Genomic DNA, 19,277 nt, shown 5'->3' on the forward strand with positions numbered 1-19,277 from the left:
CCGGCGGCGAGGCTCCGGTGACCATCCAGGCTGTACCTGTGATCGTCCCTCTGGAGCTAATGTCCAGTAGCCAAAGAAGCCAATCCATCCTGCACGCAGGTGAGTTCACTTCTTCTCCCCTAAGTCCCTCGTTGCAGTGATCCTGTTGCCAGCAGGACTCACTGTAAAATAAAAAACCTAAGCTAAACTTTTCTAAGCAGCTCTTTAGGAGAGCCACCTAGATTGCACCCTTCTCGGCCGGGCACAAAAATCTAACTGAGGCTTGGAGGAGGGTCATAGGGGGAGGAGCCAGTGCACACCACCTGATCCTAAAGCTTTACTTTTTGTGCCCTGTCTCCTGCGGAGCCGCTATTCCCCATGGTCCTTTCAGGAACCCCAGCATCCACTAGGACGATAGAGAAATATATATATATATATGTATACATACACTTCTACAGTAGAGGAATGGAGTACTGAGCTTGCAATATAAGGGTACCTTTATGGCTGCAGGAGAAGGAGTCCCGGTGAAGAATAAATTCTACCCATAAAAATGTATAGTCGGGACCAATCCAAGGCGACTATATATTGCAGGCTGCAGAAGAAGGAGACTGTGATCCACTCAGACAGGGAACAGTAGCAGGGGAGCCGCGCGCAGTCTGCTCTGCAGTGTAGTCCCAGTCCCTCACATAGCACAACACAATCATCCCCGCAGGACTCCCATATGCAGAGTCGTTTCTTGTGGTGCGGGGCGGGCATATGTCAGTGCGGAGAGGAGCAGAACTGTACCACCAGCCGGCAGCACCAGTGGCGGAATTTGTGAGTGGTGGGCCCAGGTGCAAGGATATGCTTTGGGCCCCCCTCCTCCACCCCAGGGTGAGGTACAGGGTGACGAAGATGAGGCAGAGGATGACGGGGATGAGGCAGAGGGTGACAGGGAAATGGAGAGTTGGTGAAAGGTTGAGACAAAGGGTGATGAGGAGAGGGTGGGAGGGAGAAGCAGTGGGTGCCAGAGAAAGGAATTGGAGGATTAAAAATGGCAGACAAAAAAAAACAAGCAGCTTTAACATGAGATCTGAGGTAAGACAATACTAGGGTAAGAATTTACTAAAAGGATAGAAGAGGAATTATGTTAAGGAAAATGAGAGTGAGGGCGAGACAGAGGGAGGGAGAGAGAGAGAGAAGGGGTGAAGAGGAAAGAAGATAGGTGCAGGGGAACAGAGAGAGATGGGAGACGGAGGGAGAGAGGGATGGAGAAGGAGAGAGGAAGGGGGAGACAGAGAGGGGAAAGACAGAGCAAGAGGGGGAGACTGAGAAAGAGAGAGAGGGGGAGATGAAGAATGACAGAGGCAGAGAGAGAGAGAGAGAGAGAGAGAGGGGACTGAGAATGACAGGCAGAGAGAGGGGAGATGAAGAGAGAGAGAGAGAAAGAGGAGTGAAGAGGAAGGAAGAGAGGTGCAAGGGAACAGAGAGGGAGACGGAGGAAGAAAGAGGAGGGGGATGGAGAGAGAGGGATGAAGATGGAGAGAGGGGCGGAGATGGAGAGAGGGAGGGGGAGACATAGAGAAGGGCAGAGATGGAGAGAGACAGAGAAAGGGGAGAGGGGGAGACTGAGAAAGATAGAGGGGATAGGTGGAGAAAGAGAGGCAGACTAATAAAGAGGGGGAGATGGAGAGAGGGTAGATGCTAGAATAAAGTTGGAGAAAGGACGTCTGATGTCAGGGGGGCCACGACACCAGGGGGTGGAGCTAAGTCAGCGGGATAGTTCTTCTACTATCCATGGCACCAACTACTCCCTTTAGTAATGTGGTGGCGAGCGGAGCGAGCCACTGATCCCAAGTGTGGCGAGTAAAGCGAGCCTGCAACGGTACATTTTGGGTACTTTGGTTGGGCATGGCTTCTCCCCCTGGTGACATGGCTCCAACTTGGTTTTAGCCATAACCATGGAGAGAGACAGGGAGAGATGGATCAAGGAAGAGAGGGGGAGACTGAGAAAGAGAGGGGAATTATGGAGAGAGAGAGAGAGAGTCAGACTGAGAGAGAGGGAGAGGGAGGGAGAGAGGGGGAGAGGTATTGATGGGTGAAGAGGAAGGAAGATGGGGGGGGAGAGGCTACGCAGCATTTGCCACCTTCTCATACTCTAGCATTGCTTTTTTCCCTACCTGAAGTCTGTGGCTTGTGCAATCCAGGGCTGCTGCTGGGCGTGGAGATGGCCAGTGTCTCTGCTTCCCTCCAATTAATTTTTGGTGTCACGGACAGCAGGGGAAGGGGGGAGGGTGGAAAATAAATATGAAAGGTGAGTGAGGGGCTGTGTTCTCCTCCCCCTCCGGTCAGTCAGTCCCACACAACCAGCTTAAATGAGTATGGGGGAGGAGCAGAGAGAGAGGCCCCTCCTGCACGAACGGAAGGGCACTCAACAGACAATTGGCCAGCACTACAACACCTGGGAGGAGGGGGAGGCGCTCGAGAAGAGTGGGGAGGTGATGGGAGATCGTCCCTCCTCACCCTTTACAATCTGTATCGTGGCACCAGTAAGTCCGTGGGGCGGGCGGACATGCTTGAGCGGGGAGGAGAGAGAAGAGCAGCCCCTCCTCCCTCTGCGGCCGGGACCCTGATTATGTGCGGTAGGCACAGCGCTGGAAGCGGCAGCATTACAATGAGTCAGTGTGACTCTGTAATGCCGGCGGCTGTGCGCCCCTACACAGCAGCGGGCCACTCGGCAGCACGCTGCTTACTCTATGTGTATAGCGTATTAGAGGCGCTGCCAATGGGTTACACTCATACTGTCAGCGCTGCAGGGATGCCCCGGCCGCCCAACTGTTCTCAGCCGCCAGCGCTGACAGTATGAGTGTAACCCATCCGCAGCGCCTCTAATACTCTATACACATAGAGTAAGCAGCGTGCTGCCGGCTATTGTTACAGTTCTCCTCTCCGCCTCTCCGGTAACACTGGGCATATTCCTCTTAAGGAAAAGCAGCTGAGCAAGGGTCAAGAAGAATTCACTAGTAGCGTGAGCTGCCGCCCTCCAGTGGCCGCCGCCCATAGGCAGCTGCCTAAAGCTGCCTAGTGGTGGCGCCGGCCCTGACTGTACAACTATATACTGTTGGTCACCAAAATGCTGCACTGTACTACTATATATACTGCTCATAAAAATGCAGCACAGATATGGAATGGATACTTGCAGTGACACAGAGCTGCAAGATACAGCAATGGCCTACTGTACTGTACAACTATATACTGTTGGTCACCAAAATGCTGCACTGTACTACTATATATACTGCTCACAAAAATGCAGCACAGATATGGAATGGATACTTGCAGTGACACAGAGCTGCAGGATACAGCAATGGCCTACTGTACTGTACTGTACAACTATATACTGTTGGTCACCAAAATGCTGCACTGTACTACTATATATACTGCTCACAAAAATGCAGCACAGATATGGAATGGATACTTGCAGTGACACGGAGCTGCAAGATACAGCAATGGCCTACTGTACTGTACAACTATATACTGTTGGTCACCAAAATGCTGCTCTGTACTACTATATATACTGCTCACAAAAATGCAGCACAGATATGGAATGGATACTTGCAGTGACACAGAGCTGCAAGATACAGCAATGGCCTACTGTACTGTACAACAATATACTGTTGGTCACCAAAATGCTGCACTGTACTACTATATATACTGCTCACAAAAATGCAGCACAGATATGGAATGGATACTTGCAGTGACACAGAGCTGCAAGATACAGCAATGGCCTACTGTACTGTACTACTATATACTGTTGGTCACCAAAATGCTGCACTGTACTACTATATATATTGCTCACAAAAATGCAGCAGATATGGAATGGATACTTGCAGTGACACGAAGCTGCAAGATACAGCAATGGCCTACTGTACTATACAACTATATACTGTTGGTCACCAAAATGCAGCACACTGAGCACAGATATTTGCAGCACACTGAGCACAGATATGGAACTTTTCAGGCAGAGAACGTAGATATTTCCAGCACACTGAGCACAGATATTTGCAGCACACTGAGCACAGATATGGAGCTTTTCAGGCAGAGAACGTAGCCACGTCCTCTCCATTCAATCTCCAATGCACGAGTGAAAATGGTGGCGACGCGCGGCTCTTTATATAGAATACGAATCTCGCGAGAATCCGACAGCGTGATGAATACGTTCGGCCGCGTTCGGTTTAACCGAGCAAGGCAGGAAGATCCGAGGCTGCCTCGGACCCATGTAAAATAGGTGAAGTTCGGGGGGGTTCGGATCTCGACGAACCGAACCCGCTCATCTCTACTGCATACTTTTATAGTGTGCAAACTAGAAAAGTTATGTCAATGCTGATTGGTTGCCATGGGCAACTTCTCCACTGGCTCACTTATCCACTTTTATCACTGCTCTCCCTTAGACACTGAAACAAACTCGATCAAAAATCGACCCAAATCGAGTTTTAGTAAATATACCTCCTGGTTTCTTGGAGAGGGGGTAATGTGCTCCTAATGTCCCATGTGGTTAAGCTGCGCACATTTCTGCCTATCATGTATCTCAACATTGCTAATTTTACTGCGCACCTCTATAGAATGAGAGGAAAAACTAGTGATGTCGCTGATCGTGACATGTCATATCAGAAAGGAACAGTATATCGGTATTCGGACTCCAGGTTGACAACAAAAAGGTCGACGCCAATTGGTCGACATGGACAAAAGGTCGACAGGAACAAGGTCGACATGGAAAAAGGTCGACATGCGTTTTTCACAATTTTTTTCTTTTCTGGAACTTTTTCATACTTAACGATCCATGTGGACTACGATTGGAACGGTAATCTGTGCCGAGCGAAGTGGAGCGGAGCGAAGGCACCATGCCTGAAGCATGGCGAGCGAAGCGAGCCATGCGAGGGGACGCGGTGCACTTATTGGGGTTCCCGGTCACTCTACGAAGAAAACAACACCAAAAAAACATAAAAAACTCATGTTGACCTTTTTCCATGTCGACCTTGTCCATGTCGACCTTTTGTACATGTCGACCTAAGGTGTGTCGACCAATTGGCGTCGACCTAAGGTGTGTCGACCTTTTTGTTGTCGACCTGTAGTCCCAGACCCCAGTATATCGCGGCTGAGCTGCTAATTGATTCTCCGTCTTGTTACTTTCCTAATGTGTAACATAATTTTTTCACAAATTTTAATATTTCAATGTGAAAAGTAGTTGACTACTTACATTTTAAAATATACTCAGAAAAGTTATAATATTTTAATATATTGCTGAACAGTCAGTCCACGATTATGAACAAACCTTTTCCTTTTGGTAAGTAAAATGATGTTATTCGTGTAGCAGCCCACATAAGTATATTTCACTATAAATACCAACATTCAATTTGTTTTAAAATGTTACAAATCCATGTCAGTAACTGAACTTAATTTACAGTATCTTGTATTCATTTCTGTTTTTCCTTTAACAGGAGATAGAAAAGAAACAATAACAAAGGGAACAGTGATTGAGAAATTGCAGGAAAGACCTTGATATAGCTGTGGCTGTAATTAATGAATACTATACTAGTCTCAAGTTGTGTGTTTTTCAAGCGAGTTATGGGTCAAGAAGCCCTAGACTGTAGAGTCACACAGCCTGATGACGAGGTCACACACTTAGAAGTTGCTCATTTATAGTAATGTCATACTGCATCAGGTGTAAGCGATGCTTTCGGCAAAGTTCACTTTTTATCAAGCAAGATATTTTTGGCATAATAGTATGATTGATAGTACTACTATTTCTATAGTACATAGGTAAAATAAAATATCAAACACAGATGCAAATGAAACCAATCTGTCAGCTACATCATAATTTGTACTGCCCATATCAGAGATGGGGTAGGGGTTAAGGTGCATACACACGGTGCGATGACGATTTTGACTATATAGTCAAAATCGTCTGAAAAGTTAGCACATGTCGCACCGTGTGTACACAGCTTGCGATACCAATGTGGGATCGGTATCACAAGAAAAAATAGACTGTGCAGGCAAGGCAATTTTGACTATATTGTGTACAATCTAGTTTCTAGTATAGTCAATACTGTATATAGTCAAAATTGGTGGTTCTGGGCTCCGAGGAGTTCAAGGGAAATTGCATAGTTTAAATTGGCAGTTAGTCAAAATCTCGCCGTGTGTATGCACCTTTACAGTCATGTAAAAGATCACAATGTCCAAAGATAAGGGCTTATAAAGTACAGACTGCGTGCAAGTGTACATCTACTATTGCAGCAATGTTAAATAATCATTTTTTAATGAGTGGAGAGGGTGGAATTATATGGACGTTATTTGCCTTGCAGGCAGGTTCAGTGTCTATTTTTCTATGCAAGAAGACGTGATCTTTGCCCCACCTTTGATTTGCCAGAGATCGTGTTTAGTGGGGCACATACAGCAGCAGTGACAGGCACATTTCAACATGACAACATAATAAAGTCCTGATATGCCCTCACTCCCATTATTAATGTTTAAGACAGGGGTCTATTTAATGCATGTCGGATCCTGTCTGACGGAAAGGATCCGACAAAGCAGTATTCAATTGCAGCCAAATCCGACAGGTTTTGACCGTTCTCGACAATGTCAATCCGACTTTTTTTCAAGTGGGATTGACATTGTCGAAAACTGGACTAAAAGCGGTCGGATTTGGCTGCAAATCCGACAAAACACGTGGATCCATGGCTAATCCACCGATCCACGTGTTTCCGACAAATCGGAATTGCAGACCTGTTGGAAAAACTGCATCCCCATTGAAAAGGTCGAATCACGACTCGACCTAAAAAAGTTGAAAACTGCCGTCTTTCCGACAAGACGGCAGTTCCGACTATAATTGAATACACCACAGAGTTGTATCTTCATACACTACTGCTGCAGTCACACTAAACATCTCGGCATGCCAGGTCCCATGTGACTCGGCTTGATGCAAGCATCTTTTTCACTTGAATGTGCATCTTAATCACAATGCAAAGCAATAAAACTTCTTTCTGACACTGCACTGATACATTTGATATGGGACTCATGTACAGGTTGAGTATCCCATATCCAAATATTCCGAAATACGGAATATTCCGAAATACGGACTTTTTTGAGTGAGACTGAGATAGTGAAACCTTTGTTTTTTGATGGCTCAATGTACACAAACTTTGTTTAATACTCAAAGTTATTAAAAATATTGTATTAAATGACCTTCAGGCTGTGTGTATAAGGTGTATATGAAACATAAATGAATTGTGTGAATGTACACACACTTTGTTTAATGCACAAAGTTATAAAAAAATAAGATTTTACTTACCGGTAAATCTATTTCTCATAGTCCGTAGTGGATGCTGGGGACTCCGTAAGGACCATGGGGAATAGACGGGCTCCGCAGGAGATAGGGCACTTTAAGAAAGCTTTGGATTCTGGGTGTGCACTGGCTCCTCCCTCCATGCTCCTCCTCCAGACCTCAGTTAGAGAAACTGTGCCCAGAGGATATGATCAGTACGAGGAAAGGATTTTTGTAATCTAGGGGCGAGATTCATACCAGCCACACCAATCACACCGTATAACTTGTGATAAACTACCCAGTTAACAGTATGAACAATTAACATAGCCTCGGTTCAAGACCGACCAACTAGAATATAACCCTTTTTGAAGCAATAACTATATACTATACTATATACAAGTCTTGCAGAAGAAGTCCGCACTTGGGACGGGCGCCCAGCATCCACTACGGACTACGAGAAATAGATTTACCGGTAAGTAAAATCTTATTTTCTCTAACGTCCTAGTGGATGCTGGGGACTCCGTAAGGACCATGGGGATTATACCAAATCTCCCAAACGGGCGGGAGAGTGCGGATGACTCCTCAGCCAGGGTATCAAACTTATAGAACTTTGCAAAAGTGTTGGAACCTGACCAAGTAGCCGCTCGGCAAAGCTGTAATGCCGAGACCCCTCGGGCAGCCGCCCAAGAAGAGCCCCCCTTCCTAGTGGAATGGGCCTTAACCGATTTAGGTAATGGCAATCCTGCCGTAGAATGCGCCTGCTGAATCGTGTTACAGATCCAGCGAGCAATAGTCTGCTTTGAAGCAGGAGCGCCAACCTTGTTGGCCGCATACAGAACAAACAGAGCTTCCGTCTTCCGGATCCTAGCTGTTCTGGTCACATAAATCTTCAAAGCCCTGACCACATCCAGGGACTCAGAATCCTCCAAGTCCCGTGTAGCCACAGGCACGACAATAGGTTGGTTCATATGAAAAGATGAGACCACCTTGGGCAGAAATTGAGGCCGCGTCCTTAACTCTGCCCTATCCCCGTGAAAAATCAGGTATGGGCTTTTGTATGATAAAGCCGCTAATTCCGAAACACGCCTTGCAGAAGCTAAGGCCAACAACATGACCACTTTCCAAGTGAGGTATTTCAACTCCACTGTTTTGAATGGTTCAAACCAAGGTGACTTGAGGAAACTTAATACCACGTTAAGATCCCAAGGCGCCACCGGAGGCACAAAGGGAGGCTGAATATGCAGCACGCCTTTCACAAAAGTCTGTACTTCAGGAAGAGAAGCCAATTCTCTTTGAAAGAAAATGGATAAGGCCGAAATTTGGACCTTTATGGACCCTAATTTTAGGCCCAAATTCACTCCCGTTTGAAGGAAGTGAAGCAAACGGCCCAAATGGAACTCCTCCGTAGGAGCAGCTCTGGCCTCACACCAAGAAACATATTTCCGCCATATACGGTGATAATGTTTCGATGTCACATCCTTCCTAGCCTTGATCAGGGTAGGAATGACCTCCTCCGGAATCCCTTTTTCCTCTAGGATCCGGCGTTCAACCGCCATACCGTCAAACGCAGCCGCGGTAAGTCTTGGAACAGACAGGGCCCCTGCTGCAGCAGGTCCTGCCTTAGAGGAAGAGGCCACGGATCTTCTGTGAGCAACTCTTGCAGATCCGGATACCAAGACCTCCTTGGCCAATCTGGAACAATGAGAATTGCTCTGACCCTTCTCAGTCTTATTAATCTCAACACCTTAGGTATGAGAGGCAGAGGAGGAAACACATAGACCGATCTGAACACCCATGGTGTCACCAGAGCATCTACCGCTACCGCCTGAGGGTCTCTTGACCTGGCGCAATACCTCTTTAGGTTTTTGTTGAGACGGGACGCCATCATGTCTATTTGAGGCAGTTCCCACCGATCCACGATTTGTGTGAAGACTTCTTGATGAAGTCCCCACTCTCCCGGATGCAGGTCGTGCCTGCTGAGGAAATCCGCCTCCCAGTTGTCCACCCCCGGGATGAACACTGCTGATAGCGCGCTTACATGGCCTTCCGCCCAGCGCAGAATCTTGGACGCCTCTACCATGGCCACTCAGCTCCTTGTGCCGCCCTGGCGGTTTACATGAGCCACTGCCATGACATTGTCCGACTAAATCAGAACCGGTTTGTTCTGAAGCCATTTCTCTGCCTGGCGTAGGGCGTTGTAAATGGCCCTTAACTCCAGGACATTTATGTGGAGACAAGTCTCTAGGCTTGACCAAAGACCTTGGAAATTTCTTCCCAGTGCGACAGCTCCCCAACCTCGGAGGCTCGCGTCCGTGGTCACCAGGATTCAGTCCTGAATGCCGAACCTGCGACCCTCTAGGAGGTGAGCACTGTGCAGCCACCACAGGAGAGATACCCTGGCCCTGGGAGACAGGGTGATCCGTTTCTGCAAATGTAGATGGGACCCGGACCATTTGTCCAATAGGTCCCATTGGAAGGTCCTCGCATGGAACCTGCCGAAGGGGATGGCCTCATATGAAGCCACCATCTTCCCCAGAACTTTTGTGCAATGATGCACAGAAACCTTTTTTGGCTTTAAAATGTTCCTTACCAGGGCTATGAGCTCCTGAGCCTTCTCCACCGGAAGAAAAACTCTTTTTTGGTCTGTGTCTAGAATCAGGCCCAAAAAGGTCAGACGCGTTGCAGGCACTAGCTGGGATTTCGGTAAATTGAGAAACCAACCGTGCCTCTGCAACGTCTTCACGGACAGAGACACGCTGTCCAGCAACTTCTCCCGAGATCTCGCCTTTATAAGGAGATCGTCCAAGTACGGGATAATTGTGACCCCCTGCTTGCGCAAGAGCACCATAATTTCCGCCATTACCTTGGTGAAAATTCTCGGGGCCGTGGAAAGACCAAACGGCAACGTCTGAAATTGGTAGTGACAATCCTATACTGCAAATCTCAGAAACGCCTGGTGAGGGGGGAAAATCGGAACATGAAGGTACGCATCCTTTATGTCCAGGGACACCATCCAATCCCCTCCCTCCAGGCTGGCGATGACCATTCTGAGCGATTCCATCTTGAACTTGAACCTCTTCAAGTACAGGTTCAGGGATTTTAGATTTAGAATGGGTCTGACCGAACCGTCCGGTTTTGGTACCACAAACAGGGATGAATAATAACCCTCTCCTTGCTGGAGATGAGTAACCGTGATTATCACCTGTTGAATGTACAATTTGTGAATTGCCGCTAACACTAGCTCCCTCTCTGACGGGGAAGCTGGCAGAGCCGATTTGAAAAACCGGCGAGGGGGCATGTCTTCGAATTCCAGTCTGTATCCCTGGGAAACAATCTCTATTGCCCAGGGATCCACCTGCGATTGAACCCAGACATGGCTGAAAAGACGAAGACGTGCCCCCACTTGATCTGACTCCCCCCGGAAAGCCCCAGCGTCATGCTGTGGACTTTGCGGAAGCAGGGGAGGACTTCTGCTCCTGGGAACTAGCCGAGTGCAGCCGTTTTCCATTACCTTTACCTCTGGCAACGAAGGACGATCCTCGTTCCTTCTTGTTTTTATTGGAACGAAAGGACTGCATTTGATAATGCGGTACCTTCTTAGAATGCTGCGGGGGAACATAAGGTAAAAAATTCGATTTATCGGCCGTAGCAGTAGAGACTAGGTCCGAGAGGCCTTCTCCAACCATTCCTCCCCCTTGTACGGCAATGACTCCATATGCCGCTTCGAGTCGGCGTCTCCCGTCCACTGTCGGGTCCACAAGAGCCGCCTAGCAGAAATAGACATAGCATTTATTCTAGAGCTTAGTAAACAAATGTCTCTCTGAGCATCCCTCATATACAAGGCAGCATCTCTGATATGCTCCATGGTCATATGGATGGTATCCCTATCTAAGGTGTCAATCTCCGTAGATAAGGAGTCTGCCCATGCCACGACAGCACTACAAACCCAGGCCGACGCCATGGCCGGCCTAACTATAGTTCCTGAATGTGTGTAAATGTGCTTCAGGGTGATTTCCTGCTTGCGATCAGCAGGATCCTTGAGGGAAGCCGCATCCGGAGAAGGCAGTGCCACCTTCTTGGATAAGCGTGTCAGCGCCTTGTCTACTTTAGGCGCAGATTCCCATCGTATCCGATCCTTCTGTGGAAAGGGATACGCCATGAGAATCCTTTTGGGAACCTGTAGTCTCCGATCTGGAGATTCCCAAGCCTTTTCGCATAATTCGCTTAGCTCAAATGAGGAAGGAAACGTGACTTCAGGCCTTTTCCCTTTATACATGTGAACCCTCGTGTCAGGGACAGGGGGTTCTTCCGTGATATGCAAAACCTCCTTTATGGCAATAATCATGTACCTAATACCTTTTGCCACCTTCTGCTGTAATTTTGCATCCTCATAGTCGACACTAGAGTCAGTATCTGTGTCGGTATCTGTGTCAGCGACCTGGGTTATGGGGCGCTTTTGAGACCCTGAAGGTCCTGGCTCCCCAGGGACAGGCACGGGCTGGCTACCTGTCTGATCCCTAGCTTCAGCCTTGTCTAATCTTTTATGCAGAAGATTTACATTTGCATTCAAGACATTTAGCATATCCACCCAGTCCGGTGTCGGCGCTGCCGACGGCGACCTGACATTCAAGCACTCCCCCTCCACATTTAGCGAGCCTTCCTCATCAAACATGTCGACACACCCGTACCGACACACTGCACACACCCAGGGAAACTTTTTCTGAAGACAGTATCCCCTGAAAGGCCCTTTGGAGAGACAGAGAGAGAGTATGCCAGCACACACCCCAGCGCAACAACCTGGAGACCAACACAGAATGTTTTTCCCCAGCAGCGCTGTATTATATTGTATCCGCCAATTATGTGCCCCCCCCCCCTCTCTTTTTAAACCCCCTTCACCGTGTGTAAGCAGGGGAGAGTCCGGGGAGCTTCCTCTCAGCGTTCTGTGGAGAGAGAAATGGCGCTGGTGAGTGCTGAGGGAGAAGCCCCGCCCCCTCGGCGGCGGGCTTCTATCCCGCTTAAAATCGTGAAAAAATGGCGGGGGCTCAATTATATACATGTACAGTGCCCAGCTGTACATGTATATACCTATTTGCCATCCAAGAGGTGTTACTATTGCTGCCCAGGGCGCGCCCCCCCCCCCCCCCCTGCGCCCTGCACCCATACAGTAACCGGAGTGTGTGAGGTGATGTGGAGCAATGACGCACAGCTGCAGTGCTGTGCGTTACCTCTGTGAAGCTGAAGGCTTCTGCCGCCTGAGACGTCTTCTTGCTTCTGCTCTTCTGGCTCTGTGAGGAGAACGGCGGCGCGGCTCCGGGGGTGTACGCCCAGGACGAACCTGTGTTCACCCCCTCTGAAGCTAATGGTGTCCAGTAGCCAAGGCAGCAGATCCTATCAGTTAAGTAGGTCTGCCCCTCTCTCCTCAGTCCCTCGATGCAGGGAGCCTGTTGCCAGCAGTGCTCCCTGTAAAAAAGTAAAAATCCAAAACAAAAATGCTTTCCGTAGCAAAGAACTCAAGAGAGCTCCCTGCAGTGCGCCCTTCATCCTCTGGGCACAGGATCTAACTGAGGTCTAGAGGAGGGACATAGAGGGAGGAGCCAGTGAACACCCAGAATCCAAAGCTTTCTTAAAGTGCCCTATCTCCTGCGGAGCCCGTCTATTCCCCATGGTCCTTACGGAGTCCCCAGCATCCACTAGGACGTTAGAGAAATATTGGCTAAAATGACCTTCAGGCTGTGTGTATAAGGTGTATATGTAACATAAATGCATTATGTGCTTAGATTTAGGTCCCATCGCCATGATATCTCATTATGGTATGCAATTATTCCAAAATACGGAAAAATCCGATATCCAAAATACCTCTGGTCCCAAGCATTTTGGATAAGGGATACTCAACCTGTATATGTGTGTGTACGTGACTGGGTCCTTATCTGCATATGAAGTGCTATATTGCAGCTGCCGCGTCTTTTTTCATGCTAAGCTATGTTGTGCTCTGTATACAGATTCGATGTCATAGAAAGATATACAAGTGTTGCATATCAAATGAATCAGTACAGTCTTGTGAAGTGGTTTTATCGCATCACATCTGAGGGGTAAAAATGTGAAAGAGAGGCTACACTGCTTGTGCCTGGCTCGCTTGCACCAGGTGTCTCATGCCGCATGGTGTATGGATGCTAAGTATATGAGGACACATCTGTAAATGTGAGAAACTGAAGTTAATAAATGGAGTGATCCAGTTAAGTTAGTAGTTTTCCACCATGTGCATTTACAAGATGCTCTGCAAATCTGCTGAACCGGGACCATACGGATTTTGGGTGCGGATTATTAGATCTACACTAAAATTTTTACAGTCAATAGGGCTACCACTAGTGGTAGATATGCATTAGGTTGACAGGGTCAAAAGCTCGACATAGAATAGGTAGACAGTAGGAAAGGTCGACAGGGTTAAAAGGTTGACGCCAAATAAGGTAGACAATTTTTTTTTTGTGTGTGTGTGTGGGGGGGGGAGGGGTTGTCACTTTTCTGCCACAAAAAAGCCTCATTAGTGTACCACGTCCCGAAGCATAACTTGCCATGCTTCGGGCAAGGTGCCTCGTTCCGCTGCAGCTGTGCTTGGCACAGGTTACTATTCCCAATCATAATCCACGTGGATGGTTAAGTATGGAAAGTTGAAAAAAATGCAAAAAAAACCCAAAAAAACCTTTGACCATTGTCATGTCGACCTTTTGACTGTCTTTCTTTTATATGTCGGCCTTTTGACCCTGTCAACCTAATGCATGTCTACCATTAGTGGTAGACCTATTGACTGTAGACCTTTTTAGTATAGATCTATAGTCTGGATACCATGGATTTTCTAGATGCAACTCCACGAATCAGGACACGGGTCTGTAACAGCCAACCTGTAAAAGCCATTGTGCAAACAATGAAGCTCATAAAATGATCCAGATAGATCTGCCCGCTATAAATCTGACTCTACACAGAAACATGTGTGTATATAATATGTACAGGATCCTACCTGAGTTTACTCTGCGGGGTTAAAGAGTCCAGTGCAAATGGGGCAGAAGTTCTTGATCCAAAGCCTAGTGACGTGTGAGTATTCAGGGACTCCAGAGATGGGCTCTTGCGGGGAAGACGATCTGGAGTCAGGTCTTCTCTTTGTCCTTTCACTTTGTCTGTAGGTAGAAATAGAAACATCACTTATTGCTTAGAAAAACATAATTGAAGGGAAAAAATCCCCTACACATAGTGTTATTTCTAGAATCTATCTGTAGGGAATGCATTTTATTACGCAGCTCAGACATCCCGTCTGGAACCCCAATGAAGTCACTTGCAGTCAAAGGTTCTTGGCATGGTAAGTTTATGTGTATAAATACGACAATATGTCCCTTTGTAATGGATAAGCTAGCATTTTAAATTGACTAGACCTCTGAAGGAGTTTGTCCACCTTTATACAATCTGTTATATAGCAAAAACTGGGGCTGCTCCTAAGAACTCTCTCTATATACAATACATAAAGTAGAGCACAAGATAACACCATAGGCTGCTCATTTTCCCTGTAGCAGATAATACAAGTACTGTACTACAAACCATCAACAGTACTTTTAGAACAAGCTATTTGGAGTTCTACTGAAGATCTCCACTGATGGTCTATGGACAGATTCAGTCCCCTAGCATATGTTGGGCATCTAGAACCTATGCTCAAGCATTCACTAAGATGTTCAACTTCATCAGGTACCCTGAAATTGTGGTTACTCCAAAAGGAACCCAGGTGTGTCACAGGTCTTGTCCACTATCATAAACATACTTTTAAGATTTTAATGCGCTGGTAATGCCAATAAAAAATGTGTAGTGGTGCTGTACTGCATCTCCAAATTCCTTCTACAAAGATGGGGTTAGTGTCACTCCATTTACTATCCTCGCTAGAGCTTGTGCTGCTAAGTTACTAAAACTCACTAACAGTATAAATGTGCAAAAGTGCAGAGCATTTCTATTTGGAAAAATGCACCTATTTGGCCACCTAGCTCATTCCTAGGAGTGTACCTAAATCAATCTACAACTATTTTTTCAGGACTGAAAATAGTAATGTAATTTAATCATTCTGCCTTCTAGTATTTAGGGATGGCCATCGGTGGGTTACCATTGATGGATAGCGTCGATGTTGTGTACCAGCTGGAAGGGAATCATCGATGATTTCACCCCCGATGGTCACACCTGCTTTAGTGTACCATGAGCTGTGAGCCAATCTGAGCACGGGGCAGGGCTTTGTGGGTGTCGGGGAGCAGAGCTAAGCTTGTAAAAGAAAAAGAAAATTGGTAGCTCTATAACATCATAGGGGGGAAACCATATGGTTCTCCCCAACCGATGGTGAAAATAGTCACCATCAGTCATAGACCATCGATGATTTAGAATCATTGATGGTTGATGGCCATCCCTACTAGTATTAGCAGGATCACACTGTTCATTTATTTTAGCTTCCTCAACCATCTAAAAACTGCTTGGTTTAGCCTAATTTAGGTCAAAATCATAAGAGTGAAACAGAGCATTAAGGGGGCACTGTTTGTCTAAGTTATATTGATTGATATGAACTTCCCCCTAAAGTGCCTCGTCATGAAAATGAATCTTGCCTGGAAAAACATGTGACTGTATTGGTAGGTGCTCACCTGTCCAGCTCCCCCTTTAGAAAAATAAAAATCTCAACCCTTGCAAACTACCGTCTTGACCCAGAAAGCCGTGTAGCCCTCCTAAAAACATCTGTACTTCAGGGCTAATAGTCACTGGAGAACACAAAACAGTATTAACATTGTACTTTCACACAATCGTAAATTACCTTTACTGTGATTCTCTGCCGAGTACAAGAGAACCAGTACTTTGCGACCCCTTTGGGTTTAAGCACTACATAATTGATTTACAAACCTACTCTCAAATCGCAGTCATCCTGAAAGTCACAAATATTGAGACTATCCAGTGTGAGTCTTTTTACATAACCCCTCATACTAATAAAGATCTTATCAGTAACTAGAATTAGTGCCACGCAGACCACATGCTGCAGTGTTCCCTGGAGTCACTGGACTGCTAGCATGCAGAAATCTTCTAAGGACACCCTGTAACATTTACATTTTTGGGGTGCAAAACACAAAATTCTTTTATTGCCCATTAAGGACCAATAAACCTTTGCACAGATGAAAGCAATGTATTCAAACAATATGAACTTACAGTATACACTGACAATTACTTGAGAGAGTAAAACTGGAAAAACTGCATTTTGCCCACATTCCGTTCAATAAACCACCTACATCTTTATTCAAGGGCATTACAAGGACTGGAATCAGAGCAAAGCTTTCTATGGAAGTATAACAAGGCGATAGAAAATGAGATATTTATCCTCTTATGGTCTATAAAACAAAGGTCATTGTACATATACATATTCAGACAATAAATTTACATGTATGGATCGCTATGCCTGGCTCCAGGATTTCCTCAAAACATGTCGGCCATCTATCTACCGCCTAATAAACAATTACACATTAATAAAACAGAGTAACACAGGAAAGAGCCATTTACTGGTGCGGCTCGTGATGCAAATGGCAAAAAAAATCCTACAAATGTGGCAATGACAGGGCTAACTAATGTTCAGGGGAAATGACACCTTCTTCATTGCAAGATGAACAGAAAGCTGTGGAGATGCCAAGCATCAGTGTACAGGACATGAGCAAATGGCCGTCCCTTGTCATCTGTCAGCAGAGAAGTTTCCATGGCATCATACAGATGGAGACTTTCACTTGGTCAGCTAGCTGAAGTGTACACGTTATCTAAACACAGTATTATTAGGCTGTTGCTGCATGTACAGCACATTGCCACACACACACACACACACACACACACATAAATGAAGCGTGTACTGTATGTGAGGCTCAGTTGTAATATAATTTATTTATTAACACTTTCTTATAGAGCGCAGCATATTCCGTTGCACTTTACAATTGGAAAAACAGTGATCGAACAAAACTGGGTAACAATAGACATAGGAAGGACATGCTCAAAAGCTTATATTCCATAGAAAAATAGGCATAGATACACAAAGATGGGCGCTATCTACTGTATAATGGTCCGGCCAGATTGCAAAGGTTCTTAATGGGCTGTATGATATTGTCACACAGTGATGTTTGCCAAAATTAGGAACAACGGCAGCTCCTACCTGCGTGGAGGAAGAGGGCTGCCGCTGGCCATGCTGCCGGGTTTCCGCCACCTTATCCCCGTTTCCTAATAGCCGCCGCCCGGGTCCCAGCACCTGTACTAAGTAGTTCACAGATGACGGGACATGGTGCTTGCGCAGTAGCAGCAACGGTACTGCGTATGTGCAAAATCCCAGCTTCTATGGACTGCATCGGCTGCAGTCCATAGAAGCTGGATAGGGCTGATGAGGCAGAGAGTGGCTTCCTACAGGAAGCCAGCTTTCTGCTAATGGCAGCCCAGTCTGGCAGACCCAGAGGGAGGAAACACCTCCAAATGGGACTGTCTGTAGTGTCTGTGACTGGCAGGTAGGACTTCAAATAGAAAGTCACTGCAAGTCACAGTAAAGCCAGTGCAGTCTCACAGACTGCATCTGGCTTCGCTGACACTTAGCTGGGTGGCGGAATTTACCTGTTGGAGGGGGGGGGGGGGGGGGGGGGGAGGCTGCAGTCCTGCAGCCAATAGGTAAAAATTGCAGCTGCTTTCAAAATGGATTGTAGTGGTGTGAGGCTATTTTTGGGAAGACCAGAAAGGAGACTGTTGCAATAATCAAAGATGGAGATAATGAGAGCATGGATTAGAGTTTTTGTAGTGTCTTGTGTAAGATATGGTCATATTTTGGATTTATTTATTGGATGTATGTAACAGGATTTTCAGACGGATTGAATGTGGGGAACAAAAGAGTTCAGAGTCAAGAATGACATCTACAGATGATACTGAAATCCCAAAGAGCTGATTATTTTGCCAAGAAAGTGGTATAGATTGAGAAAAGTTGAGGACCTAAGACTGAGCCTTGCAGTACTCCAACTGATAGAGGTAGCGTTAAGGAGGGGGATTCAGAGAAACGAACACTGAAAGAGCAATTAGATAATTAGGATGAGAACCCAAAAAATATCTGTGCCCTGCAGACCTAGGGACTGCAGTGTTTGTATGAGAAGAGAGTGTTCCATAGTGTCAAAAGCAGCAGAGAGATCTAGAAGAATAAGAAGCGAATAATGGCCTTTACAGTGACCAGATCATTCACTACTTTGGTCAGTGCCGTCTCTGTGGAGTGTTGGGCACGAAAGCCTGACTGAAGTGGGTCCAGTAAGCTGTGCGAGTTAAGAAAGTGTGTGAGGCAAGTATAGGCAAGTCTCGCAAGTAGCATGGAGGGGCATGGAAGCTGAGAAATGGGATGGTAATTTGAGTGTGTGTTTGGGTCAGAATTAATTTTTTCAGAATGGGAGCAATCACTGCATGCTTGAACAGGGGTGGAAAGATGCCAGTAGAGAAAGAGAAATTACAGAGGTTAGGTAAGGTATGGGCAGAAGAGAAGTGAGCTTTACTTATTTGTGAGGGTATAGGATCAAGAGGAGGGGTAGTAGAGTAGCAGGATGAGAAGAGTATAGATACTTGAGGACGGATGTAATGACGCCCAAGTTCAGCGGCCGTGCAGGATGCCTGCCAAACTCGGACGTTTTTATTTTAAGGGGGCAATCACTTACATGGTTTTGCCTTGTAAGCGATTGCCCCTTTAAAAAAAAGTCAGAGTTCAACCGGCAACCTGCACAGCCGCCGAACTCGGGTGTCATTACATCCGGCCCATCATCTTCATTTGTGGGATCAAATAAAAAGAAGGTGCCAGAGGGTTCAGGAAGGGAATTGAGCAGGTCACTGTCCTTGCACAGTACAACAAAACAGAGCTTGGCACTTGGCATGATCAGGGCAAATATTGAGCATTATTTCACCATACGTGCCACAGAAACATGCCACATGATTTCTTGTCCCGACTCTG

At 46.5% G+C, this 19,277-nt stretch overlaps 1 protein-coding gene across 6 annotated transcripts in view; it reads right to left on the minus strand.

Moving 5' to 3' along the window:
* SPECC1 (sperm antigen with calponin homology and coiled-coil domains 1) overlaps positions 1 to 19,277 on the minus strand; it is a 1,059,948-nt gene that overhangs the window by 298,864 nt on the left and 741,807 nt on the right. For all 6 annotated transcript variants that reach the window (XM_063955878.1, XM_063955877.1, XM_063955880.1 and 3 more), the window contains one exon: positions 14,289 to 14,445. In XM_063955878.1, the coding sequence (XP_063811948.1) occupies positions 14,289 to 14,445 (157 nt within the window). The remainder of the gene's footprint in view (positions 1 to 14,288; positions 14,446 to 19,277) is intronic.

This window comes from Pseudophryne corroboree, chromosome 2, assembly GCF_028390025.1.
Source record: "Pseudophryne corroboree isolate aPseCor3 chromosome 2, aPseCor3.hap2, whole genome shotgun sequence".
NCBI classification, from domain to species: Eukaryota; Metazoa; Chordata; class Amphibia; order Anura; family Myobatrachidae; genus Pseudophryne; species Pseudophryne corroboree.